The 15,833-nt window shown below is 33.8% G+C and overlaps 1 protein-coding gene across 2 annotated transcripts in view; it reads left to right on the top strand.

Moving 5' to 3' along the window:
- Nucleotides 1-9,973: 9,973 nt before the first annotated feature.
- The window catches only part of LOC138181830 (EGFR adapter protein), a 283,132-nt gene continuing 277,272 nt past the window's right edge, over nucleotides 9,974-15,833 (top strand). Inside the window, exons 1-2 of one of the 2 annotated variants that reach the window (XM_069117123.1) lie at nucleotides 9,974-10,148; nucleotides 10,434-10,987. In XM_069117123.1, the coding sequence (XP_068973224.1) occupies nucleotides 10,926-10,987 (62 nt within the window). In that variant the 5' untranslated portion in view covers nucleotides 9,974-10,148; nucleotides 10,434-10,925. Of the gene's footprint in view, nucleotides 10,988-15,833 lie in introns of both variants that reach the window. The other variant, XM_069117124.1, reaches the window with a different exon arrangement.

Raw genomic sequence — 15,833 nt, 5'->3', positions numbered from 1 at the left:
ATTACAACAATTCACACATATAAATCAATACATAATTATTAACTATTTACTGTAAATTTAAACAAAAATAAATTTTAATAACAATAGTACATAAAACTATTCTTATACACTTCTTTTACAAATTATATTATATTCTTCACAAAGTTATGACATGATTAAAAAAGAAAGAGAATACGTTTACAATAGAGTTGAGAGCTCCATTTGAATCATTTCAGAACATTATCTACATAGCGTATATTTACGATAGTAAATAACTAATAAAAGATAAAATCCATTAAACAAAAGTCACGCATTAAGATAAAGCACAGAGATAGAAACAGGAGAAAACTCTTCTCTCCCAAACTATAGCACCACCAAGAAAAAAACATAGAAATAAAACACTCTCGTGCTGGCTGCTAGTTCAATTGCTCGTTAATGCTTCGTATTCTTCGGTGACTCAGAGGATTGGACTTCACGGTCAACATACATACGTAGCTTCAAGATAGCGAGCAGATTTTATTTAAGGAAGACAGGTCTTTCTTCTCGTAGGACTTGTTCCCTGCTCAGGCGTTACGTGATGTTACTGTAAGAGCTTCCTTGGTCGAAAAGTACGTGCATGTGAATTCCAAGAGGACTGACCTTTCGTACTCCTTTATGTACTCGAGGATGAAGTAACTGTACGTGATTTTTATATGTAGCATGATCACAATGGATCTTCACTGTACATCAAATGTACGCATATTCATCTGGAAAGCTGAATTCTCGTACGTGATCACTACCGAATTTTATGTCACTTAGTCAGTTTTCTTCTTTGGGCGTTGTAACTGTGAAATTCATTCCAATAATAACATGAAAGTTTGCATTTATTCATTTTTCTTTTATTTACCAACAAGATCTAATTTATGGGAATCATATCTTTTTATTCCTTTAACACTTAACCGAAAACTATTCGTCTCTCAAAGGAGTCTGAATCTTTGTTTCGTTATCATAATCTAATAGTGAACTCAAAAAACGATATTCAAGTATCTTTAATTGCAAAAATCCGTAACGGATGAGCATATATCATTAAACAAATTCGTGAGGATAATTTGTCCAACTTTGTTTGAATTCTTGTTTCATTATCGCGATCTACTGAAGAATTGTAGAGGCTCTAAGATTTAGATATCTTCAATTGTAAAAATGTTTAACTGGCGCATGTAGTATATAATTAAACAAAATAGTTATACTCGATTAATTTTTATAAAACAGATGTAATAAATAAAATTACCAAGTAATCTTTAATTACCAATTAAATCATATAAGGTTCAATAAATATCATGAGTACATTATTCATTGTCATTGAACGCTTAACGTGAAATTTAATTATAATATAATTATAATTTTAATGATATAAAAAATTTTATATGTTTCATGTATTTTATCTACTCACAAATAAAAGATATTAAAATAATACGAATGTTTTACTATTTTGTTATTATCATTATTTATGAAGGTATTGTTATACTAATCTACATTTTGAAGAATAATCGTAAATACACAATGCAAAGACATTTTGTTACATTTGATGTGTGTGTGAAGAACCTGAATAAGATTCAAATTTATGGTGTACTACAAGATAGGCTGTTTAAAATAGTTGCATGTATACTATGAATGAATACAAATTGAAATGTCTTGGCACGTACGCTGATACGAATACGTGAATCACAAGTTACAAGTGAATTACGGTCTATAGTTAAATTTCCTGCTCCGTATAGATTATGTGATATACGTATTAAATTGCAAAACTGGCTGTTTAAAACCTGTATTACATATAGGTTTTATGATGTAATCAGCGAAGTATAAACTAACAGATTTTATATATTGCTTCATTCGATTTCAACAACCTAAAACTGTAGCAATTCTTCATAATTCCATAATATAAAGTATTATAATGAAGATTACATTTTGAATATTTTATACATTTTCAATGTTATAAATATTCTGTGGATTTTTGTGCCTTTAAATTTCCCAAATGGATAAACTTTTGCAGTCTGGACTGAACAAATATATAAATTAGAAATTATCATATAGACGCAATGGGAAATTCAACATTTTATAATAATACCATATACTTTTTATACGAAATTAGTTTATAAATACAATAATTTTACTGACTTAAAATTAAAATTAATGTATTACATGATGATTCAATAATCTAGTAAAATAAATGTAGTTATATATTCTTTTGATTAAATATTATTAACATTGTCTTTGTTAACTTTGTTAACTCTAAATATAACGTTCGCTGCAAACAATAGTGTTATATCGTTCAATGCATCATTTGCTTCTGGTGAAGGTATCTGCAACGTTGGCTAAACGCCAGCAAACATTGTTGGATGTGATCATGCTTGAGAAGTTCAAATTAACTGTAGTACTTCAAATTACTGTTAGTAATGAACACAATAAATTAGTTCCTCAGTTTATTGGAAATAATTTTTTGTCTGTTCCCATCCAAGTTGATGTGCAATTAAAAAGCATCCGAGAAAAGAATAGCTGGTTATGACGGTATTCCGTTAGAATCGTGGAAACATTTCTCCACAGAAGAGTGATAACATTGTACTAAACATGGTCATTTCATAATGAAACCTTCCATGCGGAAAGCAATCATTTCGAACAGTGGAACAATTTTACATTATGTATGAAATCATTACGTATCAACGACGTGTAATTACGTTTCAAATACCAATCGCATATGTATTCGTATCGGGGATCTTCCTTTCTATTATCTGATTTTTTGCGATAATCTGCGGACAGCAACGCGATCCTCGCAATCGTGAAATCCAACTCGTAGACCTTGGTAACTCTTATATGGAATGCCAAGCGTAAGAAAGTATCCGAGAAATTCAATGATATTCACCTAGAGAAGAAACTCGTTTCCGTGGGCGGAATATGAATGAGATGTCAAGGATGACCCAAAGAAAAAGATCTTTAAAGTCTTTCTTTACCCTGTCTAGGATTTCATTGAAATGAGATTGAATGAATTCAAAGCCCACACTAGTTCTCATTATGCAATACATTTTGATAATTTATCACGGTGAAATGTACCTAACTATGTACTACCTGCTACTTCAAGTGTCATCTCATTCGCATGCGATCCTTCTATCAAGATCACGAAGAATTCTATCGAGAAGAGGGGATTGTAATACTTCCACTAAGATAGAGTGCAGAAAAAATATCTGTTTTCTGATGCTGCTGTGTTCGTTGTGGCATTTTAGATCAAATTACGTCTTTTCTCGTGACAAATTTCTAACAAATTACAATTTAAGTTTGAGGAAGGTACGAAAAAATCGTTCTTGATATGATATAATATGCTCGATATGATTTCCTTAACAAGTTAAAGAGTTTCTTGTTTGCTAAAATGAGACCTTGCTTGTTAAAATTAAAACTTTGGCGATCGCATTAATGTTAAGTTCGGATGATGATTGGCAAGAAAATTCGAATTACTTATTGGTCATTACTGTAATAAATTTATTTCTTTTATCAGTGATTCATTTTGTTATTATTATGGTTTTTGTAGTATCGAACGTGTACCTAGAGCTGGTGCTGACATTTTTGTAGAAAAATGATAAAAAAATGTTCTTCAATAAATATCATGGATATTCCCAAAGAGAATACAAATAAAATAATAAGTTACACATGTAATGAATTGGTTAGTTGGATACATACATACCCTTAAACCTTATATATTCGCTATATGTGAAGATGGATTTCCGGATAAGAAAATCCACGATTTGCTGAAATAATCATAAGATAAACAGAATTACTCGATCATCTGGTAAATTGTAGTAGAATGTATAATTACTATAGTAGAATATATACAGTACAATAATTCCTACAGGCTGTTCCTGGTAATTTTATAATTGATGCAATAATAATTATTAATGTAAAAAATGTGCATAATGTATTGTTTCAGATGAAAATCCTCATTAGGAACTAAAAATATCAAAAAATGCTTTTACGAAAGTTGTTTGATGTGATAGGGTACATAATGTTACATAAATAGCTTTTTCGCAAATGAGGTAATAGGAAAAATTTCAAGGTCAAGTTAATTTTTTTTAGTGGGATGTTATATTTTTTATTAACAATATGATAACGTTTTCTGATGAATTCAACGACGATTCAACAATGTGCTGATGATGTCATTTCGTTTCATAGGATATTATGAACTTAAAAGTTAGAACGTAACCAATCAATCAATGTAAAAATCCTGCCGCATGAAGAAATGATATGTATGTGTACGAAATGAAATTAAACATTGCAGTAGTAGACATCTTAAAATCGTTATAACATAATGATAGATCTTGATTTATTAAAAACAAATCTTTCATATAAACGAGTACCTAACTTGATATGATTTCTAAAAGATAATTAAGTCGCATTACAGAGAGGGAACTGGACGAGTTATCTTTCTTAAATCTTCTTATCTCAATAATATTTAAAATATACGATATCAATAATACCCTTCCTTTAATCTGACAGCTAAAAGATTTCTTCCTGTATGATTGCCGCATATCGAAACAAAAGCGTTAAGAATTCTTCCTTCGAGCGGTTCGAAGACGTAGGTACGAGGCACAAGGTGTATTGCAACCTCCGCTTCTTATCAACAAGCTTTCTTTGTAACCCGACTTGCTCAAATTGCCAATTCGATCGGATATAAACATCCCCCGATATCAACGTCTCGTTTCAACGAAAGCGCCTCCAATTAGTCGATCGTACGACGCGGCGAGGTTCAGCGTGGCCATAATTCGTTCCTCATATTTCCCATTTATCCAGTTTCGCGAGCTTTTGTACCAGGCTTGTGTGTAAGGAGAAACAAAAAGTGAAAGATGAACGTTACCAAAAAGAGCTCGTTGGTACACCAGAAGGAGTAGCTGGCCGGATGAAAAAAACGACGCGACGCTCGACGTCCTTTCTTCCAATGCATAAGCGTGCCTTCGTACAGGTATTAACCTCCCTCTCTTTTCCCTTTCTCTTCTCTGTCCCTCGCGTTTGCGCTCTGGCTATAGTCATCGGATTCTCTTTTAGGGACCGTGCTAAGACTGCCAGATGAAAGTATATAACCGGTTCGCAGCTGCAGCCAGACTGGAGACTGGGCATCGGCCGGCAACCAACAACCACACACCATGGCACATCTCCAGGCACACACCATGGCGCCAGGGGCGGATTCACCATTCCAGTTGCATACGAACCGTGTACATTTCGAAACTTTAATCCCATCGACCTTTCGAATCGATCGATTCAACCTTGCCCGGATGAAGAGATCGTTCCTGACAAAATGCGATTTTCTTCGCTGAACGGTTCCGATATTTGACAAGCATCCCTGGCAGATCCTTATCTGTGGATGTCAATTTATGTCACAGGATTTTATCTTCTGTATTTTCTTTTGTATTTTGCTTTGTATTTATTTCGCTGTACTGGAAATGAGTGTAATATCGACTAACACTTGACCTTATCCCGCGAGGAGTACGTGGAAATTGTTTTAAATACTTTAAAGTTAGTCGTCAATTTTATATAGTTCATTATAGTTCTTATTTCCTATTATACGTATTAAATGCTTTTAAGATAGTTATTCTTTCTAAAAATTAGTATTGCAAGTGCTTTTTTGGAATCTTTGGAATCCTATGTAGATAGGATAAAGTTTAAAATAAAAATGCTAAAAAGAATGTATAAAATTCTAAATCGAAAATATTAAAATATTAGATTATATTTGCCGTTTATACTTATTTTTAATGATATTTGATACGTCCAAAATGTATAATCGAGGAATCAGTGAACTGTTTTACGTTATTATACATATTCGTTGGCCATTTGGAGTTAGCAACGCCAACCGACCAATCAACTTTTTGCGATGGCAAAATGGACGGAGAAAATCGACGGAACGTTGGATAAAAGCGTGTGAGCCAAAGTTTTGGAATGTCTTCGCCGTAACGTTCTCCCGAACTCCAAAAGTTACTGAACCAATGAAAATGAAGCGAGGGTTATAAATCCAGTTTGTAGCAGTTTGAAGTTACAATTCTGTTAAATCGAAAACGCTGTAGAATGCAGTGAAATTAATTGAATTATATAGATTTAACAGGAAAAGAAATATTAAAATGATATAAAATAAATCTAAATATTAGTGAATTAAAATGGTTTATAATAATTGTTTCACACTTAATTATGTTAAGATTAAACTGTAACATTAAAACTGTTTACTCGATTACTTAAGCTCTTATCTCCTAAGTAATAAAAAATAATTAGACCAACGTATTATTTTTCTTCCTGCATCGTTAAGAAACTTGTCACGTTATCTATCCCCTTTTTTAAGCGTTTCTTTGAATAAAACTTTACAGAATACTTCATTTGTTGCATTTCATGATTCCTTCACGAAACTTGGAACTTGAAATTTCCTGACTCAAGAATACCCAATAATCGATAATTAATAATCTATTAACCAAAATAATAGGGTAATAAACAATGAATAATAAGGGTATATTTTACACCTAAAATAACTGCTTATTATAGAACACTACAGTCGTACAGTGTAGAAGGCATTCTCAGAAGGTAAACGTTTCTCAGAGCTATTTCTACAAATTACAGGGTACGGCTACACACATCCTATAAGTGGTACAAAAACGACAGTAGTCTAATAATTGGTGCTTATCTGCCAAAAATAAATCTAGAAACAATCATTTTCGAGAAAGTAAGCTATAAAAAATACGGAAACAAAGAAGATGTTCTATTATTTAATAAGCACCGATGTCTTTAGGGTGAATATTAATTGACTGGCTACTCGCAGCAACTGAAGGGTAGCAGAATCGTAATGGCAGTAGAAGAAAAAGAAGAAACGAGAATTGCCGAAGGACTTTCGACAGAGTTTGCCAGCCGAACTTCATGGACGTGGCTCGTTGCGAAGCTGGTCGCGATAAACGTGTACAACGTTGTAAGCGATGAAGGACACGAGAATGCACGGTGGTTATCGTCGGCACATTAGCATGCTCGCTTACGGAGATAATCGTGCGTGGTGCTTCTCGGCTCGTTATGTTTAATGGTCGACGCGAACTGAACGAGCTTGACCCACGATGGTGGGATGAAGAGCAAAGACCAACGAAACGTTATATCAACATTTCAGAAACGGCCGAATAATCGTCACTTTTCATTTTTCTTTGCCTCTTAAACGATTGCAGAATAGTATTCTGGCGTTTAATACATATGTAACACGTATGAATATATGGAGAGGATCGATGGAAAATAGGAAATAATGGGATTATTCGACATATAGCAAGTTAAATTTTATTCTGAAAATAATAATTCATCAAATTTAGACGACCTCATACTATACATTGTATTTCATTGGAGAATAAGGCAATAAACGGCTATTATTTTACGTGTTCATGTAGATTGTTTCGTATTTTATCAATAGAAAGATTTGATTTTTTTTTCTATTTTTTCTATACGATTTTTATATCAGGAGGTACGCTATAAAATATAATGGGATGTAATTGAAGAATTGTACAATAAATATGATAATACGTGAATTTTTAATTTATTTATTTACGATCACTTTGTTAGTCGTAGATACTTCATTTGTGATTTCTAAGAAGAAGAAAAATGTTATCTTTCGTTCACTAATTCAACGATTTTATCCTTATAATATAAATTTCTCAAACGATAAACGGAACAAGTGCAAGAGACGAAACATAAAAGCGTAAACTCGATCATCTGCTGCAGATCATCTGTACCTATCTACTTACACAATTGCTTACCGGATCATGGCGAAGATAATTGATACCTACAGCCAATAGTTGTAAAATGAAAGGCACATTATTTCATTTGCAAACATTTATATGTATCTTACATAAAATAAGCAAGTACGAGAAAAGTTCGGAATATTGTTTAATTGTAAGGTCTATTGGTTAAAGCGTTAAGATATACGCATCTCCGCAATTCAGGAAGCACTCGATCCGAGCATGAGGCAACGCACAAACGAAAGGAACTACGTTAGGGCATCGAGCCGCATGTGAGTGAGAGAGCAGTTGGAAGAGGTGAGGAGGTAGTGTCGCCCAGGTGCCCGACCGGCCTTTGCCGAACTCACCTCCACCTCCTCTCCAGGCCGGCTTCTCTCCTCGCCCATTCTCTCTCCAGGACACGCTCCTCTGGTTGTTTCTTGCTCGCTAACTCCGTCCGTTCCGTCAGTCCGTCTTTTTCCTGCTCGCGAGCTTCTTCCTAACCTCTCGACGAGCTCTACTCTGTGCTTTCCTCTTATCCGTGCCATTGGCCATTAGCGATTGCCGTCCACCGTATCATCAGGCCCCGCAGTAATGGGATCTCTTACGGTCCTACGGTCCCAGTCGTTCGTCGCGCGCCTTCGTCGTGGCTTCCCCACGTTCGGCTCCTTTACGGACCTCCTCTTTCGCTACCACGTGATTTAGCGGGTTATGTCTAACCGCTCTCGACCTTCCGTCTGTCGGATCTACGTTCCTGATAACCCGGACACCGCGGAGTTCACCGATCCGAGCCGCGAGAGTTCGGCTCGTGCCTCCGATCGCGCCGTCTTCAACCGACACCCCAAACCACCATCGGATTCATTGCGTTCGATCTTGTGCTACAAGTTTTTCTGCATCGCTCGTTTGTTGGTGACTTGACAATGTTTTGTGAGTAATCCGCTAGTGGCTATGCGACGCGCGCTCTCTCGGCTTCTTACGTTCCTCGTTGGTGTTGGCTTGATGGAAATTGTCATTCGAATGACTTTCTTGTTACCCAACAACGATAACGATTTTGTACCTCTCGCAGGATTTCCACGCTCGCAAATCATTCGCGCGCTGCATAAATCACGAGTCGCGATCTTTTACGTCCGCAGTATGTTCGCGCCGATAACAGAGCATTGAAATTCTTTCTTTTTGCCGGTCGTTTCGATTTGCCTGCCATACGATTTTGGGTGTGTACGTGGGCAAAACGACTCTTGGACGTCTCTACTGCAGGTTTCTTCGCTCGATCAATCACGCGACTTGCCAGTTCGGTCATATTAGCGTGAGAGAATTCCGGATACTTTGATTTGCATAAACGCCGTAGGTTCGTCTGAATTTCACTTATTGCAGCTTGTTAACGAGTTTATAAGATTACGTAAAACGCAAACCGGTAAGTGCAGCTCTAACGATTCTTCCTGACATTTCCTAATTATTTGTATGATTGATAAGTATGTCTATAATGTTCGAAGTTTGTCTCGTACCGATCATTTTTCCTTCCGATTTTCTTTCCCTCAGAAAGATAAATCTATTTCTATCGTTAAATATAGGAATGTGAACAGGATCAAATTTCAATAGTTAGAGATCGATACCACTTTCCTGAAAATATAGTTTCGCTTATGAAAATGACATTTCGATGATTTAACGACTGACCTAGAAATGCGATAACTCTAGTAGACTGATTTCTAGTTGTAGATAGACATGGTGATGATCACACGATTTTTAGAATTGAACAATTTGACCGATCCGATAGCATTCTCGGTTTTAAACCGTTTGCACTCAATTGGTAGTTTCTAACGTTTGAAAAAAGGATTGAAATTTCTTTATCGTCTAACGACATGCTCTAAATTACAGTGGCTTCATTTTTGTTGAAACCTTATGAAAAATTTGCTTCAATTTTATAAGAATAATCTTTTCAATATCGTACTCGTACAATTTTACATTTATATCTTCACTTATATATATATTTCTATTAATTGTACTTTAAATATCGTATATAGATATATTATATTTTGGCGAATAATTCTTAATATTTAAAAGTAGATATAATAATAGTAATTTTCAAGTAACTTAAATAATACTGCTTATATGAGAAAATAATGGTTTTTCGAAACTTGTACATATTTCTCCTCTCTCCGTTTCTGTGTTTATATTCTAGGTAATCGTAAACAGTTTAAATTCCAGGTAATGACGTAACGGAAACATACGCGATCTTCACGCCCCAAGCTCGTTGTCGAATTTAGTTTACTGTCGACTGCCTAACGCGTAAATACCTCACGATACGTTGTGTAGTTGCTACATTGCCGTGAGGTAGGAAAGTATATACGTATTTCAATCATTGTTAGTGCATCATTATATTCACACTTCATTTGCCACATAATTACGCGTATAATCTCAATTATCGAGGTAATAACTATAATAACGATTAGAAGTAATTGTAGATTTTGTTCGTATAAATTTAAGTTTCCAAACGTTCATTAGAATTTTGTGACATAATTACTTACGAGTTAACCTACAGATCATTATACAATCAAATCAAAATTAAATAAAATTACCGGATTATAGTTTAACAATTCCACATTTAGTACTATCTTCCATATTTAGTATGGTTTCGGACGTTCGTCGGAATACTTTCCTTTCCTGATCGGATCAGTTTATTTATTACACTTCAATAGTTATTTAATAATTTAGGTTTTTAAATTCGTCACTAAACGAAAATACCAGTGTATCGGACTAAAGCTTCGTTTTCTTGGTGACAAAAGCGAAATTTCTTTTTTCGTGTATAATAAATTTGAATTTGGCGTTTTCTATTGACAACATAACCTAAAAGGCGGAAATTGACAGCGTAAATGATTAATATTTCAAACAGGAGAAACGATACTATCTTTAAATATTCGTGCGAGATAATACCATGTTTTTTTTTTTTTAGTGGAATAGTGTAGATTAGAAAATAGTGGACTAAAGGTGAAAATAAGTGTGAATAGTGTTGTGTGGAATAAAGACGTATAGTGAAGCAGTGGATGTAATTTTAAACATCGCTGGAAAAAGTGTAAGAAGCTCGAACACCGATCAAGTGATGCAGTGTTATACAATGCGTAAAGAAAAAGTTGTCAAACGTGCATTCTCTTTGCGATTAACGTGACCAGCGTTTTTGTGAAACATACCGGAAACACTGGTAACCAGATGGGAAGTGATGTCTACCTATTATGGCAGAACCGTTCTCGAAGAGATTCGCCACAGCTAAGGTATGTTTCATCCTTGTCTATTCATTGTTTATCTTATTGTTTAATTTATATACGCACCTTTACATCTGAATAAGCTATCATTATATATAAATGATATAGAGATATGTATTTATTCAACATCGATATAGTCATTGCTGGTATTAATATCTATGTGGATACATACTCGTATACATATTATTCAAAGTAGCAGAAACTTTAACAATGAAGACAATAGAGAAAATCAATAATTATGTGGGTGTATATATTAACAAAGTAAAACAGAATTGTTGTTATTATTAAGAAAGAGTAAGTTCTTAATTAAATAGTATAATAACGTAAAAGCGAAATTGTTGACAATTAATTTTGATCATGATGTGCGTATTATGAGGTATATTACATCAGTGACAATATCATTGCCTGTACAATTTTCGCCTGTCAATTACAATTAAAAGAAATTGTCGTCTACTTGACTGTATGGGTTACGAAATACATATCACGAATCTGGCATTGACGTATACGAAGCTTTTAGTTGCCTACGGTTATACGTTCGAGACCTTTTAAGTGCAGGTCCCAGCGAGTATGTAATTTTCATGTACGATTCCCTTCCTCCTCTCTTCTTCCCCCGCCATCCTTTCTTCTTCTTCCGAATGGTCCGAGCGAAACGATCGAGTACATGCACGCCAGCACATGCTCGTGCATTTACGCTTAAGTTTGCGCATTTATACGAAACGAGCGTGCACACACGTGTGTACGTCTATACGTCCTGCAAATTCAATGGATCGGTACATCGGCACTGGAAAGGTCTTCTTTCTTTCAAATCCTTCTCGTTTTCCGCTGCTTCAAAATGGGAAGAGGATAAATTTTGGGATTTGCGTAATTGCCAAGTCTGAATGTCTCGTAGACAGCCATTTTCCTTTCTCATTGGCTTAGTTTTCAAGCAGCACTGTCGGATAATCTGTAATTTGAGACGAGCCTTCAAGATCGAACATTTCTGAAATATTTCAATTTTGTACGTTTTGTTGAGGGATAATTTTGCTTAATATTAATTATTTAATGTTAAGATGTGATGAAATGTGTGCTTGAAAAAATCAGCGTGAAAATGGCAGTCCAATGTGGCATATAATTTAAAAAAACTTTTAATTCTTAAATACTAAAATATACACATTACAATTCGACATAATTTATAATTAATAATTGCAGTCGTAGTAGCACTGAAACAATTGCATATCTACACATTTGTAAAACCTAAAGATCTCGCATATTTTTAATTTCGAAAGTATTATTTACTTTTCTTTAGCTCTTAAATTTCGATGAAACATAACAAAATAGATAGCGTTGAAATTATTTCATTTAGAACTTTTTACAGATAATATGTGATTCTTCATCTTATTCCGCATATTATTCAATTATCCTTTACATTTTTGATACTTTGTATTTCACTGAAGAGTGTAATTGAGTTCTGTATTCAAAAAGAGAACCGTGAATCGTGATCCTCTTTAGTGGAACCAGATGTATGTGCGTATATTTAATTGCTTGTTGCATGCAACCATTTGCGTGCAAGTTGCAGTTACACTTAGGTAGGATCACCGATGGTTAAAACGGTTTCGAATTAACCGTTAAGTGCAATCGGCGATTGCTACGGTTTTCGATACCTCATTTCCACTGAAAGAATACTTTCGATACAGTTCATTTTTTTGCTCAACGATCGTTAAGCAAAATAATTTACGGAAATAGAAAAGCTTTTTAAAGTAGTTGCATTTATACAGCAGTTGAAAGGAAAGCTTTTTACTGTTCGCTAAGAATATAATACTTGTTCTTGGCAATTCGCCAATTTGCAAACTTATAGAAAAGAAACGTATAAATTGAATATAAAAATAATGTGAGGGATAGGAAAAGTTGTATGTAATTAAATTGGAATCACCAATCTTTTTATAGTCTTTTAAATGTAATATTGTTAACATTATAATTATAAATTAACTTTATTAGTTTATTAACAAATTACAAGTTGATTTCGTACTAGAAATTCATAATTATAAGCTTCAAAGTTTAACGAAATAACACAGGAAATAATCAAAGAAGAGAAAATACAAAAATAAGTAATCAGCTTTATATATATATATATATATATGTAGATGTATTTGGAAACTGCATGGAAAATAAAAATATTGTGTAAGACATTGTTGATATGAAATAGGTACAGCCATAAAACATAAATGAATACAAGCAGAAATATCCTGTGTACGCATGATTTTCTCATTTTTTCAATAACTCACCTTTTCGACAACCAATCAGGTGAAAATAAAAGCAGAGAGAGATCTTGCAACATGTAATTTTATCGTGTTTCGAAGTCATTGACTTCAACTTCCTCATACCCTTCACGAAAGCTCTTCTTCGCCCACTCAAACGCACCGTGCGTGCAAACAAGTATCGTGTCCTCTACATTTTTTACTTCACGTTGTCAAACTTTTTCGTTGCAACTTCGATGCAGTGGCAAGACTGATAACGAACTCTTCTCTTGCTTCAGGTTTAAGTAGTTTATCTTGAAGTTCGTACGTAACGAATTTTTTGTTTGAGTATACACGTGAAACGAATAAATTCCGCGATAGCTTCGTAATTAATACGTTTATTTATGACGTATTATGCGGCTGTCAGAAATAAATAACAACAAACAATCCGATATATATTTACTTTCTGATTTAAGATGTACTTATGCAAATGTTGAAATCGATACATTTTAAAAGTTAAGAAACGTGAACAGAAATTCTTTAGAAAAGAATTTGTTTTTACTTTTTGGAATCACAGCTAGCAGTTTACTTACTCTGATCCTCTTTACGTGTTTTCTTGATTTTCTATATTAATATATATTCTCAAAGTGCAACAACGTTTACAAAATTTGCAGATTTTCCAAAACATCTTAAAAAATCGCGAGATACTTTTTAATATGATACAAAAGTAAGAACATCTTAAAATATTTCGTTTTAAGTAAAATACACAATAATTAATATTTGTTATAAATATGATCAGTTGTATAGCATACATATATTTTTGAAGAATGAATAATTACAATCTGTATTGTGTTTTTATTTTTAATTATAATTAATACAATATAGACGTAGATAATGTATTTACCTGTATACTTAATTCTTTTTCTTACCCTTTTTCTAATTTCACTGATAAACAGTTCAAGCAATGTTATAGCTAACGACTGTTATAATTTTTGTAACAAATCTTGTAAGTACTTGTCCAATGAAGAAGCGCGAAATCAAACACTACTTTCCAGCAATACTGTCATGATCATTTTCATTCGTAAATAAAGCGATACATATATTTAATTTCGTTTAAGCATAAACCAACAGTCGCATACCTATTTGGTTTTTTACATTTGTATTATACTTCATTTTCTTCTGAATAATTTATTTTTCAAGTTTAATTTACACCACGATCGTAAATTTTCTTCGTAATTACTTGAATGCAAATCTGAGTCGGATGGTATCCACTCACGAATTTCTACGAAAATTTTTACAAAATCGAACATATTTCATCGAAAGTGGTGTGCGTGTGGCGGGACATGACAGCGACCCAACCGATTCTGTCTTTTTTCGGGACATAAAAATTCTTACGCTGCAACTTCTTCGCGTCGCTTCTCAACTTCAAAGACTGCATGCACGGTAAATCTTGCTGCACCGCCGCAGCAGGGAATGTAATTGATTTCACTGTACGTAAGTGTTAAACGAGAATAGATGTTCAACGCACATGCTGTAGTTATCGCGCGATTTGATCTTTCGCAAGTTTCAAGGAAACGTACTATCTATTCTTCTAAGCTGCTTCTCGATTTTCCTTTCGCCACAATGTTTCCCATTGGAATTCTTTGATGTAGAAGGAACGTTAATTTCTATCGATACGGGTTCCCGTTACCATTTATACTTCACTTGTACTATGTACATTATTAAAACTCCTAGTCGATGTAGGCTAAATAATAAATTTGATAGCGACAAATATTTTTGTCATTTATATTATTTACCCTCGTTTCATTAAGTCAAGTATTTCTATTTTATTCACGTAGAAGTTCAAAATTTAGTAATATTAAATTTACATAAATTTAACGCAAAGATATAATTTGTCGTTATTATACCAACAAAGTAATACATACATGTGTGTGTATACTATGAACAGAGAATTTCATTTACATGTAAGTACGAGTAATAAAAGAAATTGAATTAAAAGTTGCGTGTTTCTCAAATTGTCGACATGCTATTAAGGATAATGTAGATGTACATGTATACAGGGTGGTTGGTAACTGGTGATACAAGCGGAAAGGGAGTGATTTTACGCGAAAAAGGAAGTCGAAAATATAGAATAAGAATTTTTCGTTTGAGACTTTATTTTCGAGAAAATCGACTTTGAATTTTCGCTCGGTACGCGTGCACTTTATCACGTCTCGTTATAACGGATCTCACTGTAGATCGTTGTCTCAATGGAAAAATTAAAAAAAAAAAAAAATTTTTTATTCTATATTTTCGACTTCTTTTTTCGCGTAGAATCACTCCCTTTCCGCTTGTACCACCAGTTACCAACCACCCTGTATATCGTTTTCGTTTATCTCATCGATATGCATGAATCGCATGGTGTAGCGTTATCAAATGGAAACGGTTCACATTAATCACATTACATAGAAGTAAATCAACAATGTATTATTACATACACATTTATTACACATTTCGTACTTGGTTGTTTAAAAACGTGTTACAGTATCGTGATATATTATTACTTATGAATAGCATGTGCAATTTTGAATAAAGGGATACTCGTATAAATTACGTATGCAATATGTAATACACATGTAAGAAGTTGTTACAAAAGTCTTCTT

The sequence above is a fragment of the Bombus flavifrons genome, chromosome 7 (assembly GCF_040668555.2).
Source record: "Bombus flavifrons isolate JBK064 chromosome 7, iyBomFlav1_principal, whole genome shotgun sequence".
Classification (NCBI taxonomy): Eukaryota; Metazoa; Arthropoda; class Insecta; order Hymenoptera; family Apidae; genus Bombus; species Bombus flavifrons.
The sequence above is the reverse complement of the archived record's forward strand: the minus strand, read 5'-3'. Positions and strand labels throughout refer to the sequence as shown.